The sequence below is a fragment of the Glandiceps talaboti genome, chromosome 4 (assembly GCF_964340395.1).
Source record: "Glandiceps talaboti chromosome 4, keGlaTala1.1, whole genome shotgun sequence".
In the NCBI taxonomy this organism is placed as follows: Eukaryota; Metazoa; Hemichordata; class Enteropneusta; family Spengelidae; genus Glandiceps; species Glandiceps talaboti.
This window is the reverse complement of record NC_135552.1, coordinates 11,701,081-11,718,698: the sequence shown is the minus strand read 5'-3', so window position 1 is coordinate 11,718,698 and position 17,618 is coordinate 11,701,081. Positions and strand designations below refer to the sequence as shown.

At 34.1% G+C, this 17,618-nt stretch overlaps 1 protein-coding gene across 1 annotated transcript; it reads left to right on the top strand.

Moving 5' to 3' along the window:
- The first annotated feature begins 2,332 nt into the window (after positions 1–2,332).
- LOC144434076 (uncharacterized) lies at positions 2,333–16,543 on the top strand. Its single transcript, XM_078122531.1, has 13 exons — positions 2,333–2,439; positions 4,260–4,330; positions 6,494–6,662; positions 7,299–7,466; positions 8,400–8,512; positions 9,507–9,573; positions 10,339–10,565; positions 11,242–11,358; positions 11,964–12,168; positions 12,715–12,830; positions 13,791–13,884; positions 14,563–14,655; positions 15,453–16,543. Exons 2-12 carry the CDS (start codon positions 4,298–4,300, stop codon positions 14,631–14,633), a joined length of 1,380 nt encoding a protein of 459 aa, XP_077978657.1. The 5' UTR covers positions 2,333–2,439; positions 4,260–4,297; the 3' UTR covers positions 14,634–14,655; positions 15,453–16,543.
- The last annotated feature ends 1,075 nt before the right edge of the window (positions 16,544–17,618 follow it).

The window sequence follows — 17,618 nt, the reverse complement described above, 5'->3', positions numbered from 1 at the left end:
CACAACTGTATGAAATGTATTGATCTGAAGGAAGGTAAAATGAAAATATCTCTTTTGGACTTTTATAAGTCGTTTGCACACACACACACACACACACACACACACACACACACACACACACACACACACACACACACACACACACACACACACCACACGCGCGTGCACACACACATACACACACACATTGTTTCAGTACCATGCCTATAGCCCTGAACCTCTGAACCTTTGTTCAGTTGTGCTAAAAAAAATACTCATAATAACTTATAAAGTTTCTGTGTATAAACTTTTACATGGTAAATCATTATACTGAAAAAGAAAAAGATGTATTTGTAACCATTTCATGCACAATGACAAGAACAACATATATTTCCATAGGGTAATGCGGGTATACTTTAAAAACTTCACACCTGTTCTACTTTTTAGATATGTATTGAATACAACTTAGTTCCAATGCCGGTTTGTGTTGCTCAGCTTGTCAAAAATGCAATTGTAAATATGAACAGTTTTATACGGTTGGAAGGAATAGTCAAAAACTGAAATGATTTAACTATATCAACATTTGTGCTTGTTGTTATACTTTGACTGATAGACAAGTTTTACTTCTATTTCCAGTATTAGGGAAATTTCACTCAAAATATCAGATCAAAACATTGGGAAGAGCAACAGATCTAGAAAAAAAGAGAAAACAAGAAATATAATGACTATGACTGGTTGAAGTTGTTCTTGAGTGGAACTCTTAAAAAACGAAACTGAGAGAGTTAGATAAATATCTTGATGAGTATTAATTACCAAAAGAGAGAAAATTAAAAAGAGAAAAATTAGACATAATATCCACTCACATAATAGGAACACCAGAATTTAGATCTAGAAAAATGACTGCAAATGAAATTAAAACTAATATCATGGGTATGAGTGAAACAGATAGTAGTGACTCTGAGACTGAAAGTTACATTTCTGTAATGTATGTTCTAGGCAGTGATGGAGACAATTGTGATACTGATAGCTCAGAAAATTCATGTACTGGTGATAAGGGACCGGTCAGTTTCTTAAGCCTGGGGGGTGTGGTGGATTCTTAAATTGGGCCAACAAAAAGTCACTGACCCCCCTATCTGTAAAACCAAAAACAGGCTGACCCCCCCCCCCCATCACTTAATTCTAAAACATGATGACCCCCCCCCCCCCCATATATATAATATTCACATGACAGGTATTTTTTGATCGTGACTCAGTGTGGACTGCTTGACTGTCTTGCATCTACTTTGCATCTACTTTATAAGATCCTATCACTATCATAATTATAATTATTGACTACACAAGGTAAATATATTCCAAAAGGAGTTTAATAGCATCTTGACAGTGAAAGGTATAGGATAGCTTGGGCAGGGAATGTGTATCTCTCTTATGGGGGGGGGGGGTCCTAGGGGGTCTCCCCCAAGAAGCCCTGGAGGTATTTTACTCTGAAAAGTCAATTTTGAGACTATTCAGGCCCTTTCAGACAATAATTTCCAAGCTTTACAAGACAGCATCAACATGTAAAAAGCAACTACACAGGGTTGAAATACTTTTGAAATATACTTTGATAGCATCTTGACAGTAAGAGGGGAAGAACTTGAGACTGGGATATGTCCACCTCATGTGGGGGGTCCATGTGGTGCATGGTGTGGTAGCTAGGTAATACATGTATATGTATATTTATAGTTATGCTTGAACTAATAAGTAATATTAAAGAATTCATGTAAGAAACAGGGAGAAGACCAAATATTGACATGTACCACATTTCAGACAAGGCTATATGCCATTGTAGAAAAAGGATTTTTTCTTCCATCACAATCCAAAACACAATGCCCCCCCCCCATCCACAATTCTGAAAACAGCATGACCCCCCCCCCCCTACTGCCAATTTCAAAAACAGAGTGACCCCCCTCCCAATCCACTGGACCCCCCCCCCGGCCGAAGAAACTGACCGGTCCCTAACACTGATAGTGATGAAATAAGTCTTGCACATCTTCGCTGACAAGTTACTTTGAGAAGTGGCAGAATTGCAGATCGATTTATTGTTACACTAATAATTAATGTTTTTTCCATGCCCCCCCCCCCCCTAGAAAATTGTGAAATTTTTTTTTAATAAAATCTGGAAATATCAGAAATCCGGAAAATCGCGGGAACAAAATTAACTATTCGTCCTGTTCCTTGTATAGTACTAGTAGTTCCAATAGATACATAATACTCGCAGCGCAGGTTTGTACCCTGGAATAATTATGTAATTTGAATATGAATTAATTAAATATTGCGCATGCGTGTAAATGTACATATGTCTCATACGTCATAGTACTACACAGGCCGTTGCAGTCCATGTTGATAAGATATCTGGCGATACTCTTTGAAGTTTACAGTCGTTCAAATATTGCCTTCAGTTACTTTATTAAAGATATAAAGGTAAGTCTGGTTGCTCTTTTCGTCTTTGATTTGGTTTAAATTCTCCATACAAAGTGTGGAAACTTTACACTACAACAAGAATTGATGTTGTTGTGAATGTCAGTGTCGGACAATGTAATGTCGACATGTTGTGGGTATTTCCCCTGGCCCTCCCCATAGCAGTTCCTGTAAAGACAGAAAATACATATGAAACAAAGTAAACCCGTTTTTACGTATATATTGCTAGCAATTCAGAAGCTCTCAGTGATCGCTTTCCTACATGGACGAAATCTTTCAATATGCATCTAATTGTTTACATTGTGTTGTGGCAGATTATATATAAGTTGGGGAGCAAAACCTCAGAAATTATTATACAGGTGTACACGTACATTTACATGTAGGACAGTAGGCGTACTGATAAATAAATGTCGAATGAAATGTTTCAACGTCATCACAGACATCGTCCATTACTGTGGTGTTTCCTGCTTGAACCAGAACAGACAGTCAAGTTCTGTTATTCCAATATACAAAGATGAAAGATATATTTGATTGTAATTTTCTGTGGCAGCCTCAGATCATACATGTATTGGTCACGTGATTGTCTTGAGATTCATCAGTAAACCAAGGAAACACGTAGGTTATAAGGTCAAACAAACTGCCACGCAGTAACTTTGTCCAGCATCCATTTTATAATGTACTAGTTCAACTATATTTCTATCATTTTTGTACTTCAAATTCTAGGTTCCTGATTTAGTCTTCCACTGTTATGACCATACTGTTGTATTAAATGAAAAAGTGCTTTCGTTTTATGTTTCTGTAGTTTTGTGACGCAAGTCATACAATTGCCATTTTTTTGTTAACACCAAACTTGTTATTTCACAAATATGTTATGTTTTGTCAAAATGTCTGCATTTGTTGTTGTATATTCAAAAAATATGCATTTAGAGTAGCTAGGTGAGAGAAATAATTGAGTCTCCATGCATACTTGATTTGTCACAAAGCATTGTGTGTGACTGGTAAAATTTGGGTGTGGACATACCCTCAAGCATTAAATCTATGTCTGTCAGTGTTAATACATGGCGACTTGGTGGTAACAAAGACTAAATACTGGTCGTGATACAAGCATGAGGTCTACACAGGTTCATGATACGGCTCAACCAAATTGGTATGATTTATTCCTCATTCCATTTTGTATTGTGAAGTGAAACTGAAATGTAGAAAATATTCACTGTTAGTGTTATAGACATGTAAATTAGTCTCATCAGGACATCATTTTCCTGTATGTGTGGCAATATAGTGAAGGCATACACTTTAAATTTGTCCCTCCTAAACACACTATATCCACATCCATTTCAAACAGTCAACACATTATGACTATGATATCTATCTCTCCATCACCTGCCTAGAAGGAACGTAATTGAAACTTGTAGATTGCCCTCAAATGGTTAATGTAATTGGCCACCATCAACAACTCAATGCTCGTCGTATTTACTGTCTGTAACAAATTTACATAAATACATTCCACTACCTCGGTAGCTGTAGGGCTTATCACAAACACTTCCTTTCCACTGAGAATATTTTGAACGTTTTGCTTTGGAGAAATGTCAACATCTTTGAAGGCAATAAAATATGTACGAGTTTCATTGGCATTTAGTGACAGAGAAATAGATATTGTAGTCATAATGTCTTGATTATTATGAGATGCATACATGTATGTGAGGGAAATGTTTTCACATTTTTCTTTATGGTCGCATCCTGATCGCCTCATTATCCATAGAAAATAACTTTTGGCAATTTACAATTAATATAAATGCTGTGTTGTTTTTTTCTTATGTTTATAGCATTTCTTTTCCTGAGGTTCAAGAAGCAATTCTTAGCAATGGATAACATTTCAATACAAGGAAAAACAAAGGTTGGTGAATATATATTTTTCAGACAGTATTCATGTACATGCAACTCAAATTACGGATACAACATCTCTAGTAAAATATTTTCAATACTAATCCACATCAAATCAAATTCACATTGCCTTGCACTTACTATCAATTCATTTATATGTGAATATGAGTCACATGACCTTTCAGCTTCCTCCAGTGGGTAATTTTCTGTCATATTACTCTGTCAAAATATAAACTATCCACTATGGAGGATTTCTTGGAAACCATGACATGGATTGCTTTTGAAACTTGTGTAAATCAAAGTGGCACAAGTTTGAAAATGTATGGTGACTAATATTAGGCAGTAAAAAAATTATAAGCCCTGGCAGGTACAATGTACATGTATCTGTTGATCTCATGGCAGCGGCTTGAGTATGTTGGCATGATTAGTGACTCAGTAACATCAAGCTTATTTTGACCCATCATGCCCCCAAAAGAGTGCACTGAGTCTGAGTAGACATGTATGTGCAATGTTTAGTAACGTTAATTATGCTGTAAATATTAACTCTGTAAGTAATACTGTGCAAAGTGTGTAAATATGAATTATTTTAAAAATTAGATACTGTAATCTGATGTAATGTACTAATTATAGTTCATTTAGTATATTCATTTAGGGATGACATGAATAGTTCAATGTAGGATAAAAACTAAATTCTTTTATAGTTAGCTCTGGAGTCTTGTAGAGCTAAATATTGATCAGGTAATATTTTACCTTCATCTGTATATGTTAATTTTGTTATATACTTAATGTATGAAGATTCATGGCTAATTCTGACATGTGTAGAAGACAAAATTTTGCAAAAGACTTCATTTGTAATAATAGACAAAGTAAAGTGTTTGTTGTTTTCAAATGTCTGACATTTATTGATCAGGAAGAAGAAGAATGTCTGTATTTACATGTGTATATGAAACTTGGTTTTATTTGATAAATGATTTCAATTACTTTTCACAAGATTTTTCATTAGTTTACAAGACAAGCATACACCATGTCTTGAAATTAATTCAGTTAAGATAAACTATTTTTCCTAATATATTACATTGAACATAATTACCTCTAAACAATCATTAATTTAAATTGGACCCCCTCCCTTATAGTGTATTGATCCAGTAAAATCATTCTTTTCAATGTAATAGCTCTACTTGCGAGTTGCATGTGTGTTGAATTGAATTGAATTGAAAATGTGTGTGTGCCATAAGTTCATGTAAAATGTATTTTAGTCAAATGTTTTTGGGAGGAATTAGGATGTGGTTTATTGGGTACATGTAAAAACATTTTATAGCAATTATTGGCTGTATATTATATCTGAAATAGTTTCTGTTTTAATGTAATGTAGTGTTTGGTTACATTATTCCACATAATGAAAAAGTAAAAGTATTGAGTGAAAATATATATATTCTGATTTCACTTCCCCTTTACTTAGCACCAGCCTGTGCCACCATGCGTGACTGCAGTCAGTGTGCTGTCATTGTTTGTATGAATTTATTTGGCGCTTGAGCCATTTATACTTGAGTGTTACCTAGTGACTGACTGATTGTGGGTGCACAGATCATTTACGTGTGTACTTTACACCCAGTCTAGCTGCAATAATTGTCGTGTTCATTTTGATTTTGAGGTGTGGTTTTTTTCAGTCTGATTTTTTTTTTTATTCTGTCGTTTTAAACATTAAACAAACACTACAATTCCTGCTGGGCAAATCGCAAAGTTAGTGCTAGGATGTACAAGGTTCCCTGTGTATATGACCTTTGTGTTAAAATTAACTAGCATGAAAACCAGTAGCAGTATACCAATGTGTACTTTGTACTTTGAAGAGGGCAAGCGAGAGCAGCAGTTGAACTATAATTTGTCATCAAACATGTGGATTTCATTTTGTCTTCTTTCTTTTGTCATGTTGAAAGGGAATATTTTGATAGACTCAGGAACATGTATAAAGGTCATGAAAAATTATTGAGGTGGGTAACTTCATAGTGAAACATCAAAGCAACATGTGATGTGACGGCAAAGTCTGGTTACCATGGCAACAACTTCTTACACTATGACGATTTATAATATGGCTAGTACTTGATCAATGTGAATTTGATTCTCAAAAAAGAGCTACTATTTAATGTCTTACTTCTTTCCCTGTTTTATGTTCCACCAGCATAAATCAATTGTGACATATGGTAGTTTAGATGAATTGTTCAAAGATTTACCCAAGGCTGGCAGCAAGTACTGTTGTCCATTATGTCCAAGTGACAAATTTAAACCAGCTTGGCCAAGCAAGGTGAAGAAACATCTGAGAAGTCATAATCATGGTATCGATATAGGAGGTATGTCCAATTTCTGTCTTAAGTTTATGTAAAACATTCTTTCAGACTAAAATATAGTTTTGAGTGACAAGTTTTACTGTGGTCATCAGTAGTTCAACTATCTGTAGAGTGTAGAACAGTGGACCGACATTGTATTAAAAGTGACAATACAAATTATATATGTTTGTGCTATACATGTAGCACAGGGGTTATGTGTTGAAGGATAGGAATAGGGTTAGGTGCTTTGACTTTCACATGATTTATGTCATCAGTGATGAATGGACATGTCTTTCAGCTGCATTTTTAACCACTGTGTGTTTTATTCTTTAATATTACAATGTTACATGAGAAAAAATGTGTATTTACTAATTTGCAACAACAACAACAAAAAATTAGGAAAAAAACATTCGCGTCATCGCATCACTTTAGAAAGTTTACCCTGACCAGAACCAGAATTTTTTTTTTTGGCCTTACCTACATCTGACACAATACATAGGAATTCTCAAGCCACACAAGAGTGCTGAATGAATTTACTGAAATGAAATTGCACCGAGTACCCTACATTGGACTTTAATCAGATTGACTTTAATAGTATTAGTCAAGTCATTTACATTATTTTACTGTTTTCTAAATTATTTTTCGTGTTTCATTCTTCAGAGTATAATTTAAGTATTCTTGCCTGTCATCTTGAGTGCCGAAAGAAAAAGAAAGACAAGCATGCACACTATCATTGTCCATCATGCCGAAAGACAATTGCCAGGAAAGATGGGTTCATTATTCACTGGGAGGAGTGTTCAAAGATGTTTAATCCGCAAAGCTTCTATGGTAAGACAGGAAAATGTTATAAGTTATGGTGGTCAGTGGTGATTTGCCTCAGTTAGATCTAAGATTTCAGTTATTTCACTGAATGACAACTCAATTTGATCAGGTTGACGTATACATGTAATATATTCAGATTACTATTATAGGATATTTGTTTAAAAAAATTGTGGAAATTCATGAAATAACTGTTTTGTATACTTGTACATCTTAGCATCAACCACAATACTGGTCATTATGATATATACATGTGCATTGGTTTCCACATTGTGAATAGCACACCAGATTATTCTAAACTTGACCTTCAATGGAATATTTTATTTATTTATACCAAATGTCAAATTGAGATACCTTACATCCACATTATTGTCTTTCATGTGTATAATATTAACTTCAATAAAGGGCAGTGTAAGTGTTGAAATTATTCATAAATCCTTTGAGAATTTCATACAGTATTTTTGCTAAGGTAGTAAGTAGGTAAAATTACCAGGGTTCCCATATCATTTTACCAGGGTTAGTAAACAAAATTACCATAGACTCTATGGGCAAACACTGCCATGTTTACCTGTTTCCCCCTTGCTGTTACCGGGGTTCCCCAAACTTAGCAAAAACACTTACAAAAGCCAGGAAAATGGTTGTATTAAAATGTAAGAAGTCATAAACAAGATATGCTGATGAAACTAAAGGAAGTATTAGAAGAAACAAAAGAAATAAAATTAGAATTTATGTAACCGAACTACCAACTGACAGGACACCCTTGAATAGATATTCAAACATTTTATTATTGAAAACCCAAATAACTTTTGGAAAGCAAGATTTCATACTTTTCAGTGTGAGCATTACTATATATGTATAATATACTAAAACTCTGTGTTGCCTTTATCATTACTTTGTGTTTTTTGAAATCTTATAACTTGCAATTATTGATCATAATTTCAGATAATACGGAAGACAGTGGCTGTTATATGTCTACTGATGAAGACAGCCAAGTAGATGAGAAAGATAAACTTAGTTGTTATGAAGAGTCAATGGATACCTCATCTTCCTACCAGGTATGCATTTGAGTGATTGTTATTATGTTCAGGTATTCCACTGAAAAACTATTCAGGGCTGTCACTAGAATATTGATGAAGTAGAATAAGAAAATTTGATTGGAGTAATTTTACCTTTGAAATTTGAATACTAGTATTACGGTACATGCTTTAGATGGTCCATGAATGTGTGGGCTTTATTAACTTTATGTCAGTTAAACTTGGGTCTTGGCTATTTCTTCAACAGTTTTCAAGTAATACGTGAAATCATAATGAACCTTGGTTTCTTAAAACCAACCCAAAATATTCAAATTTCTCATTGAACATTGACCATTTTGTGAGTTTCAAAACCACCATTAAAAAAACCCACAATACACCCATATTCCAGTTACTTGCTTTTCAGCAATTAGTTCAGATTAGGGGAAATGAGGGGTAAACTTTTCACCATGTCAGTCAAATCTTGACAAAGCATGACAATACAAGAAGATGCAGTCAACAAATCTGTATACAAACTTCATGGGTTCCTAAAACTCAACTATGAAAATCTAAAGAAGCAGTGCTATTGAATTAACCAAGAATATGGTATCAACGTTTGCATGAAATGTTGGGAAATGATGTTTGTCAAAGTGTGATGACTTGAAAGCCCCTGGTTCACACTCATGGCCAAAATCTACTGCCAGATAGAACCCCTAGAGGCCAAATAGTGTAATCTTTTGTCTTTGTGGCTCTTGGCCAAAATCTACTGTCACAATCACATTGAACCCTAGAGGCCAAATAGTGTAATATTTTGTCGTTGTGACTCGGCCAAAATCTACTGTCAAATACAAACCCTTGAGGCAAAATAGTGTAATATTTTTTCTGTGTGACTTTTGGCCAAAATCTACTGTCAAATACAAACCCTTGAGGCAAAATGATACAATCTTTTGTCTTTTTATTTTAAAGATGAGCTGATTGATGAGCTTATTTACTTAAAATTTACTAAATCTTAACTTGTTTTATGTCTCTCTACTACTAGTTATTACATCAAATAGACATGCCAGACATCAGTTATGAGTCATTGAATGGAAAATGCACAGACGCAGGTAAAAGACTTTTTGTTTGTCTTACACATAAGATTTGATGTCAATCGTTACACCTGTTTTCAGTAAAGTCCTGTGTTCAATTGTTTATAGGAATATGTTTGGAAATTGGAGAATGCCAATACATCCACCACCATGCCTAGTTGCTTGCAAACATGCTTTAGTTGTGCAGTGCACCTAAGAGCATTTCTTTCATACAAACTATTTGTAAATGAAATTGGTTTGCCTTGGTTTTAGTCGTATCTTGTTTATATAAGGGAGGGGGCTTGGTTCAACTGTTCATTTATTAACACTATTTATGGCATGATGAGATCATGCCTCCTCCCAACCGTCATACTTTAAATACTCATCTTCCAAGTCAACTCTGAAACCTGAGTAAGTATTTAAGTTGTGTGCATCCATGTAAGTTGAGAAATTCAGCTAAATTTAGTTGTCTTCTGACAATCTGAATATTGAGAGAGAGGAAGACTTCAAAATATTTCTGAAAAGTTATGATATTGTAACTTGTGTAGTTTATGTAATGTTTCTCCTATAGTGAACGACTATCAATTTTTAGCATTTTGTCCTTGTAATTAGGAATTAAGATTGAAATTTATCCCAAACTGGTTTTATGAAAACCCTTCATATGGTAAATTATATAAATTATAAGCACACACGATGTCCTGAATAAAATCAATGTGCATGTTTTATTTTTATAATAGTAAGTGGTCTTGTTTGCAAAAAAATTTACTAATTACTCACTTATTGATATTTCATTTCACTGTGCAGATTCTGTATACAGTTCAGTTGATATGGATGATGCAAGTGATGTTACAACTGAGGGAGTATCAAGTCATGAAAATTACATACAGGATATTAATCTGTCAAGACCAGTATCTGAAAGTCAGACCAGTATTCCAAACAAAGGTTCACAATTACCTACATGCACTCCAGTAGAAGAAAGCAATCAAACACCACATGTCACCCATAATTTGTCAATGTTGAAGCATAATAAGGTATGTATATGTACACAACTCTTCAGTCAGATATAACCAATGCCATGTAAACAACAAGTTGATTGGTAGACTTTGCAACAACAACCTAAAGACATCCCTATTTAAGCATTGTAAGCACTTGTTGTGGATTTAATATCAGTAATATTGAACAGAGTAATGCAGTTAACGTCTGGTGCGGGAAAATCTTTTCATTGATTGATTGATTGATTGATTGATTGATTGATTGATTAATTGATGGATCAAGTAATTTTGAATTTAGTGCATGTCAACAAAGGTTACCATCATATGCATTATACTACTTGAAAGGAAGTTTTAAATGTTTTGAACTTCAAAAAATCAAGATTTTATTCACATGTTGTACCAACTACAAAATGATCATCCACATCATTTTTGTCAGACTAAAACCACATTAAATAGTTTCTTCCAAAATATAAACCTTGCCTCGCATAATATACATATTAGCTCTGACTGTATCAATCAAATTCTCCAAGTTTCAACAAAGGAAAATATCAAGGGATAAGCAGATGTTTACACCTAGGTTTGGTCACTAACTGTCTGAGGCTTGGCTTTATAGAGCTGTTGTGTTTGAAAACATAGGTTGTCATTTGTTGTCAGTTTGCATATCCATAGGACGTATAATGAATATTTTCATTTACCATATTCTCTTCTGTTCCAGGGAGTACAGCTGTCAGCTGAAACCCAGAAGGTGATGGAGCAATCACTCTCAGAATACAGTGGGGAGTTTGAGAAGAGTGGATTTCAGGAACGCAGACACACAACTTATTCCCAAGAGGTGAATAAAATTGATGTGTGTGTGTGTGTGTGTGTGTGTGTTCGCGTATATGTGCATGCATGCGTATGTTCACATGCATGGACAGTGAATAAAACGCATGTGTGTGTGTGTGCATGTATGCATGTGCGTACATGTGCATGCATGCATATGTGCACAATCATGTGCGTGTGTGTGTGTGTGTGTGTTCCTTATAATAAAAAGCAGAATTTTTAAGAGGAGTCATAATGATGTATGACTAGATTTTCATGTGAGCCAACATGTAGTCATGGAACACCAAAGTTTGGGGTTGGGCAGAAGAAAGAAATTGCTGTGAGTCAGTGATGCATCAGGATCAACCCCTTCCTGGATGATCTTGACTTTAGTCTTGACACATTTCAACTTACTTTTTTCAAATGCACGTAGCAAAATGATAGCTGTTAATTACAGTTGTATTTTATAAGTAAGGTCAACTTAATCATTATTATTGTAATGAAAAGTCAACACCAACTTTTGATATTCAATATGTTCACTACTTTATAAGTTGTCATCAAAGTGAAGAGTGTGATGCTACTACCATGATGAAACACATGCATCAAGTAAAATTCATTTTAATTTCTCTGTTCCAGGATTCTACAAGTCTTTTTGGACAAGACTCCCATGATTTAATTTTGAATCCATTCGACAATGACAAGATGGAATCCGATGTGGCTTTAGATATGTGTCTGATGAGCTTAAAAGAAATTGTAAATACATTATCACCTCTGAACCAACAACACAAACCATTCTCTTCGGAAGAGTTTCAAGATGATGGTGGCGAAGGAAAATGTTTTGGTAAGTTACGTTAATTTTTTTGAAAAGTTATTCTCTCACAAAACTTGTTGAAATTTAATTAAATAATATAATGTGTTTAAATATTCTCATGAAAATTACGTGAAACATGTTGGATTGGTATCAGAATATTCATCCAAACAAAGTAATTGAAGTCACTCTCTGTAACTGAGGCCCTGACATTTTCATACATGCTAGAACTTATTTGTGAACAAATAGCCATTGTTACAACATATTAAAGTTGGTTGATGTATGTTCAAAGAGGACACTACAAGACTAGTGTTCTTGAATTTTTATATACTCAATTTTAGGAGGCAATTTTCATCACTCTATTTCAGCCTGTTTGCACAGCTTAGAATTAGTAAAAATGATGTTCTTAGTTCTCAAAGCATAAAGAAATGTCACTAAGGTAGTCATCCTTGCTTTTGTTCCCTGTATAAGATAGAAACCATGGATGAAACATATAATATTATAAATATGAAAGGAGAAACAGTTTTAAAATGAAAATCTTAAACAACTTTAAAATTTTCAAATGTTGTTTGATTTTAGACATGCCAGACATTGGCAATTATCCATCCTGGCATAACACTGGAGAAACTCATCATATTGATGTGGAGAAAGTTGGAAGTTGCAAAGAGCCACCAGATATCCCAGTTCCATGCCTGGTAAGTATGCAGTAAGCTAGTCTAATGAGTAAAACTACCCTTCCATTGCTTACCAATTTTTGAGCATATTTTCTAAAAAATGTATCACCTGTCCAGAGACATCTTAGTAGGCAGGTAATGAATTATCTGTAGACACATAGATGTGCGTTGTCATTGACATAAGGAAAATCACATATGGTAATCATTTGAAAGGAGCATTCTTCAGTTTGACTCCAATGAGCAACACAATTGGTGCAAATCTCTCTCCTACTGCATTAACACTGGACTGGACTTCAACAAAACTTAATTTCATCAAATTGACTTGATTTCCTTTAAAGCAGGAAGTCCTGAAATGCCATTGCCTTTTCAAGTACTGTAAGAGAAATTTTTATCTAGATAAATGGCATGCTCATCTGGGACAATACATGAGCTAGACATTAATGTATGTATGTTTAAAAATAATTATCACTACCTTTATATTTGTATTATAGATGATTTTACTTTAGGGTGATCGCTTTAACTTCATTCATTTTCAAAACCCCTCCCCTAAATGAACATTTACTAGTGCAACATGGACATGTCTATATATAATATTATTAACCATGGTGAAAATGGTAGTGGTGTATAATAAATTTATCAACATCTCACTTTCAACTGAACCAGTTGAAAGTGTGAAAATTTTCCAAATTTTTTATAAGTGCAAAAAAGAAGCTCGGCAATTGCATTGATGCGAGAACCCCTTCTCCAAAGTGAATAAAGATGTTTATTGAGCTTGTATGATGTTGGGCAATCGTACCTTGTTTAAGTTGAAGTTATTTTGTGTTATCTGTAAATACTATACAAAGCTCCAATAATGTGAATATAATTTATCATCACAGTAATGTAATCACATGATATACAGCAGTGTGTTGTACTGAGATTTGTTGAGTATATCAGTGAGTGTGCTGTTATAAGGGTGTTGTTTTTTCTTTGATCATGCAGTCACATCACTTGGACTACACAGATATCAAAGATCTGCATTCTTACCTTTTTTGTGATGGAAAATTGGAAGACTTAACGGGAAACACTGATACAGGTAAACCAAATTTTATGATATCTAAGTATATGTATGCCATTTTATCACAGGATTAAGAACCCATTGATTACTCTGTTCTGCACCCCTTGCTTAATTCATTCTACAACTGCGGAGTATCTAATGACACCTTGATGTTACTACAGAAAACAAACTATCAATAAAGTAAGACACAAACTTAAACTTTTCACCATGTGCATACTATATGGCAATAATATGCTATGGTCACATTCAAAGAAATAATAAGTTCATGTATTGTATGCAGTGTTTTTGTTACAGGCAATAAGCAGGTCAAATCCACCTGAGTTCCCCTGTCATTTTACCAGGGTTCCCCACCAAAAGTATGGTGTAATGTATGTGAAAGTATGCATGTTTACTATATTCCCCAATTCTGTTACTGGGGGTTCCCCAATCTTAGCAAAAACACTGGTATACCTACCTAAGTGCTGTACTACTTGTAAATTGAATACCAAATATTAACCCCATAAAGCCGTTAAAAAGCCAGGAGAGCATTTCTGAAGTTAGTAAGTTGTGATGCTGTATGTCACTTTTGACTCAATGCATCTATGTACATTATGTATATTCAACAGCAAATTGCAGAGTTAATATACATCAATATACAGAAACCTAAATGGAAGAACATGTATTCTATTCACACAAATCATACTTTATTTTTTGTAGAAATGGATGAAATTGAGGTGTTGAAAATTAGAGCACAGCGCGACCCAGTCAACAGAGTTGAATTGATGTAAAAGTCAGAATGTTATAAGAGTGGTAAGTATCATCTTAGCATGGAGAATTACTCCGTAACACCATTACAACATCATTATTATTACCAATAGTAACTTCATGTACAAGTAGACTTTCTTGTCAGGATATTGTAAAATGACCATATTCAGTACAAGTGAAGTGAAACAGGCAGTATAAGTGTGACAAAGTAGTACTTCAAACCATGATCTTTGCAAGATACTCTCGTATTTTGGCCAGCTATGCAGATGAAAATGTAATCAAATAAATAAATGCAAATACATAATATATTCATCATCATATAAATGTGGTAGAATTTAATGAATATATCACAACCCTAGTATTGGTGTTTGCTCTTTCTGATCAAGTGATTAATATCTGCATTACTCTTTAATGTTATATTTCTGTATGATAATCTTTTCCTTACTTGAAATAATTAATTTTGAAAAAGCCATAGTGTAGTGTTTTATCAAGTGCACAGAATTGACAGCTATCACCATAACAACAATCATTCTTATCATCAGAAGCAGAAACTCTTCTGTTATGTTTGATTTAATCTTCATAATGACCTCTGTTTGAACTTCTAATCACAACTTCATTGCAGTGGCCTAAATCTTTTGATCTAGCAGGCACAGAAAGGCAGTTTAGGATAGATGTGAGTGCTGGCTAACAATGTCGCTCAACTTTTGTATGTGACAGACTACAATGAGATACAATGAGAGATACAATACAATGAGATGCATTGGAAACAGTACAACAACATGATAGTAATACATATTATATCATTGTAACATTAGTTGTATGTTTGTGTTTTTATTTCACAGATATTATTCCCTCTGACCCAAACAGAAGACTAGCAATAAATTGGTGCTAAAATTCTTCTTTACACATTGAATATGTAAAGTGAAGAAAAAAACTTTGACTCTGCTTAGCCTTTGAAGTTATTGCAGCTATACATTTCCATAAGTTATGGAACTAGTAAACTTTTTGATAAGTTTTTATCATGCATTTGACTTCATACTGTAAACCTAGAGATTTTTACTAAAAGATTTATTTTTGTTTATTTCGCTGGCAAACAAAAACGCAAAAATAAGTAATGACTAAAATGTCTTCTTGTACATTAACACAATGTACCAGTTTGGTAATTAGTGAAAATTAATCCTTGAGAACTAGCTAAAGATTGTAAAATCACAAAATGTTCTAGTAGCAGAAATATTTAGGTTTACAGTATTATAGTCATGAATATATATACTCGGCTCTGTTCATCATTTGCGTTATATTATAGTGATACTAGTCAGACTCGTTATCTACCATGAAAAGTGTCATTTGATTTGAATATTAGGCAGAGATTCATCGACATGGACATTCTACACTGCTATCACTTAGAGAGTAAACAACTACAAACCTTTCAGACTGGTGGAAAATCTCGTTTGAAAATATTCAAAATTAGTTAAATATCTTGTTTGCAAAACCATTAAGAATGAGATGTCTGTTTTAGGGTATAACCAGAAATGTGATTATTTCATACGACATGATGTATCTTAAAGTCTACACTCATATATGACACTATAGCTTTCATTTACCTGTATATCTTACTTCAATATTGATAGCTGAACCTTTAATCTTTCTGAGCCATGATGATCATATCAAAGAAATAGGAGTCACATGAACCTATCTTATAGCTTTGGTGAAGTTTAGAGTTACAAAATTTAATGAGAACTATATTAGTTTTTGAAAGCATTTACAGAAGTCTGTATAACAGTATTTCTTTGCTGGAAATATTTATGCAAATAAACTTAGTCTCTGTATTTACAGTATAATCATACTTTTCAAAGTTCAAAATTTGTTAAATTCTTTTCGGCACACGTGGTGTGAGTTTTGTTCAATCTTTTTCATACATGTTTCACAAAATCTAATTGCGTTATTTCTGTTCTAGGTAAGACTTGTTCTCCTTTTGATGTATACATGTACTAACATTTACAAATAAATTTTGTTGAATATATCATATTTGTTTGGTGATTCATATACTAAATCTACATTTGTACATGATGTAGTGTTCTGTAGTGTTTACATGTATGGTGTGTATAGTGAGTACCTATGGCTGCAGCAAAATGTTTCAAGGCTCACTTTTTGATGTAGTTTTGGGGATGGTAAAGTGATTGACTGCACACAGCTGGCGTTGTAGTGGTACGTCCTCAAATTAATAAATACATGAATGTATAAAAATAACAGGATAGAGAATATGCTAGATAAAGTATTCTCGCAAGCCAGAGGACATACTTCGCTAAAGCAATGAAATATGTTTTGGGAAGTGCCATAAAGAGGCCTGTGGTACATGGTTTACGTCGTTGATATAAAGCGGGTCAATCAAATAATCTTTAAGTACACCAGTTACCAGTGCAACATTTCAAAACACCCAAATGTTCTCCTGATCTGTTCTCAAATTCTATACTTTGAATACTTGTAATGCACTACACCTGCACTACCTACATTATATAGAGACAGTGTCAACAAGATATGAACACAATATAGGGCCATCACGTGATAATTTATTTGGCGGGATTGAACTGCTTCAGTATTGCTGCAGGCATGATGAAGTGTGTGTGTGTGTGTGTGTGTGTGTGTGTGTGTGTGTGTGTGTGTAATTGACGTAAAATCAAAACTGCCAATATAAAGGGCCATGACATGATTTTTTTTGGCACAATTGAACTGGTTCAGTATTGCTACAGGCATGATGAAGTGTGTGTGTGTAATTGACAAAATCAAAAACTGCTAATTGCCTTGATATTTGGTGAGAACATTACTGGGATGCGTAGATGGAAATTTTTTCAAATGAAAATGACATTTGAGTCAAAATATGTGGGTTTTGGTAACTACTTGGAGGCTTGTCCTCAAATTTGCTATTGGTTGGGGTGTTGGGAAGAATTTTGGGGTGAAATTTAATGGGGGATGTGTAGATGAAGGACTTCACGATACAATGACTCCCATCA

What these genes read in the sequence shown, in the direction of transcription:
- LOC144434076 (XM_078122531.1), top strand. Translation starts at nt 4,298, where the DNA reads ATGGATAACATTTCAATACAAGGAAAAACAAAG. An exon ending in CAATACAAGGAAAAACAAAG is followed by an intron (nt 4,331 to 6,493) that starts GTTGGTGAATAT and finishes ATGTTCCACCAG; the next exon opens with CATAAATCAATTGTGACATA. An exon ending in CAATGTTGAAGCATAATAAG is followed by an intron (nt 10,566 to 11,241) that starts GTATGTATATGT and finishes CTTCTGTTCCAG; the next exon opens with GGAGTACAGCTGTCAGCTGA.